Below are 3011 nucleotides of genomic sequence, written 5' to 3' on the forward strand. Positions count from 1 at the left end.
GGGGGCTCGCTGGGAGGAGACTCGGGCGCGAGCACGCACCTCCCGCCGCTGCTCGGCGCTGGCGGGCCCTGGTTGGGGTTTCTGGGTTGCGGAGCCCGGCGCTGCGGCCGCCTGGCTGGCTGGAAAGAAGGAGGGTGGGAGGGAACGCGCCTCGCGGGGCTTCGTTTGCCCGCCTTCCACCCCCGCCGCGGATTTCTGTACCTTGGGGCGGACTCGGAGAACGCGCGCTTGTGGGCACAGCCGGTTTGGTTTCCGCTCGCCAATCCGGAGCCCGGCGATGGCCACAGAGCTTTTCTCCCCTCGGGTTCTGCCCGCCTCTGGAGAGTGCTGGCTTGGCGGGCCAGCCCACTCGGCACAAAAGCCCCAGAGGGCCTCCGCCCCCTTCTTCCATTCCTAAGATGGCAAATCCAAACAGTTGCTCTGTTGGCCGAGTTTCTCCATAGGAGGTTCCACTTACTTTTGCTCTTTTTGGCCGCTCCTCTATGCCCAGGAGACAAATTTCTTCTGACCTAGAAAAAAGAAAGAAAAAGAAAAGAAAAAGCTCTTTTGACTCCTCTTTCTCAGCTTCACAGAGCACTCAGAGGGGGAGTGGGGGGAGCTCAGCCTGCTGTTTGTTCTGTGGACTGAGGATGTTGCACTTAAGGGCCCCTTCTTTTCTAGTTTCAGATTTGTGGAACACATCTAGAGCTTCATCCAGAAAATTCAACTGGAAAACTTTAAGACTGGCAGACTCTCTTTTCTTCAGAAAATAGACAAAAGCCAGACAGAAACCAGGGATTCTTGGAACACCTGATTTCCCATTGGAGGACACTAAATTCTTTTGGAAGACAAAGACAGTTCAGTATGGCAGCAGGACTGAAAGGACATCAAGGAGCCATTACTGTGATTTGGTGACAGTTCTTCAAACGACAGTGTCTTAAGAAAAGCTGGATCAAGGAACTCCTGAACTATTGGGTTCATTAATTGAAAAAAATCAGCATGGCTCAGGTAAAAAGCTCTAGAGTCCTCCTTCAAGATCATTCACTGGGAAGCCTGTTTGCAGTGTCACTCTTGAATGCTGCCTTAGTCAACTATATTGACCAACCCCAGTGAGCCAAGCTCTGTATTAAACACCAGGGGGAGATCTAGAGGAAAGAAAGGAGACAGGCCACAGCCCCTGCCTTCAGGGAGCTTCCAGTCAAATGAAGGAGGTAGGCTATACTACATCTTAGGCATTGATGGGACATTTGCAAAGCAAAATGTACTGGTGTACATTTGGTACATTAAGTGCTGAGGGGCATGAAGGAGTGAATAGACTGGTGAATGCTTCTCTTGTTGTTGTCTTTTCAACAGAAATTTATTGAGCTCCTTTTATTTATTATATGTAAGGCATTGTGTGTTGTGAATACAAAAAGGAATAAGATTGTCCTTGTCCCCAGCAAGCTTCCAGGCTAGTGGGGGAGTGGGGCAGGGGTTAGAAAGATGGTCTGTTATTTATATTCACAATGCCTTGCATAATGGCTGGCTAGTACTATAGAGTCAATATTTTAATAGAAGAAATGTTCAATAGCAGAGGTGTGTACACTGCAGTGATATTTCTGTCTGGTTGGAAATGAAGCTTGAAGGATTTTGGCAGATAAACAAGAGAAGGCCATTCAGACAAGTGGAAGTGTGTGAACAGAGGCTTAGTAAGCATGGGGGAATGTAATGAGAGTCAGGGCACTACAAGTTTGATAAAATACAAAAAAATTAAATGGAGATTGTAATAATGTATGGGGAGTTCTTTCCTGAAGTCAGTAGACTGTGACCCAAGGGCCTTTTATACGTTGCTAAAGAATTAAAACTATTCTCTAGTGAATGGAGACTCCCTAAACAATGTTAAGCAGCAGGGTAATGTCAAATCAATGTATTTAGAAGATTATTGTCATTGTTGGAGTGGCAGATGTATTGGAAGGACAAAGTGACCAGATTGCTGTTACAGTCATCTGAGTGGAAAAGATTAAGTGCACACATCTCCTGAGCTTCTCAGAGCTTTCTTCAGGGAACCTCCCCTTCCAGTCTCACCAGGATGGCAGCCTGATTATACTGTAATTGGCTTTCTTCCAGCTGCTTCTGCATGCACAGCTTCCTCCTCTCCATGCAGAGTTAGAAACCCTTCGGTTTCTTCTTCCTTTGTTTGCAGCCCACTCCACAGCAATGTGTTCAGTCCTGTTCTGAAAAGGCCGCCTCTGCTAACTAGTAACTTAGTGCTGGACACAGCTAAACCTTTTACATCATACTTTAGTTCTCATAGACCTTGTGAGGGTAGATACTACAATAGGCATTGTGTATTTAAGTAAATTGCTCAAGATTACATAGCACAAACAGCACAGTTCAGATTAAACTCCAGATCTGCTACTCCAAAGTCCCTGAAAGTGGTCCCAAAATAAACTGATCATTCGAAAAGGTATTCATAAAAAGGTTTTCTTCAGGGTGTGTGTGTGTGTGTGTGTGTGTGTGTGTGTGTGTCAGTGTGTGTGTGTGTGTCAGTGTGTGTGTGTGTGTGTGTCAGTGTGTGTGTGTGTGTGTGTCAGTGTGTGTGCGTCAGTGTGTGTGCGCGTCAGTGTCAGTGTTGGGGGCTCACTCCTGTAATCCTAACTATTCAGGAGGCTGAGATCTGAGGATTGTGTTTTAAAGTCAGCCTAGGCAAGAAAGTTTGTGAGACTTTTATCTCCATTTAACGAGCAAAATGCTGGAAGTAGAGGTAAGGCTCAGGTCGTAGAGTGCCAACCATGAGCAAAAAAGCCAAGTGAAAGCCTCAGGCCCCAAATTCAAGCCCCAGTACCAATCAATACCTCCCCCCAAAAAAAGTGTATATTCGTGAGTCCTGACTAAACAAAGTCAGTTCCAAGAATAGAGCGGTGAAAAGAGGTTATTTGTTTGTTTTGGTTTTTTTGGGGTCCGGTCGTGGGGCCTGAACTCTGGGCCTGGGCGCTGTCCCTCAGCTCTTCAGCTCAAGGCGAGTGCTCTACCACTTGAGCCACAGTGCCACT

At 47.0% G+C, this 3011-nt stretch overlaps 2 protein-coding genes across 4 annotated transcripts in view; one reads left to right on the forward strand and one right to left on the reverse strand.

Moving 5' to 3' along the window:
- Csad (cysteine sulfinic acid decarboxylase) overlaps window positions 1–622 on the reverse strand; it is a 33652-nt gene extending 33030 nt beyond the window's left edge. Inside the window, exon 1 of one of the 2 annotated variants that reach the window (XM_013032502.1) lies at window positions 202–617. In XM_013032502.1, the coding sequence (XP_012887956.1) occupies window positions 202–391 (190 nt within the window). In that variant the 5' untranslated portion in view covers window positions 392–617. Of the gene's footprint in view, window positions 1–201 lie in introns of both variants that reach the window. The other variant, XM_013032505.1, reaches the window with a different exon arrangement.
- The window catches only part of Znf740 (zinc finger protein 740), a 12223-nt gene that overhangs the window by 341 nt on the left and 8871 nt on the right, over window positions 1–3011 (forward strand). Inside the window, exon 2 of one of the 2 annotated variants that reach the window (XM_013032508.1) lies at window positions 661–1190. In XM_013032508.1, the coding sequence (XP_012887962.1) occupies window positions 1182–1190 (9 nt within the window). In that variant the 5' untranslated portion in view covers window positions 661–1181. The remainder of the gene's footprint in view (window positions 1–660; window positions 1191–3011) is intronic. The other variant, XM_013032509.1, reaches the window with a different exon arrangement.

This window comes from Dipodomys ordii, unplaced genomic scaffold (genome assembly GCF_000151885.1).
Source record: "Dipodomys ordii isolate 6190 unplaced genomic scaffold, Dord_2.0 Scaffold155, whole genome shotgun sequence".
NCBI lineage: Eukaryota > Metazoa > Chordata > Mammalia > Rodentia > Heteromyidae > Dipodomys > Dipodomys ordii.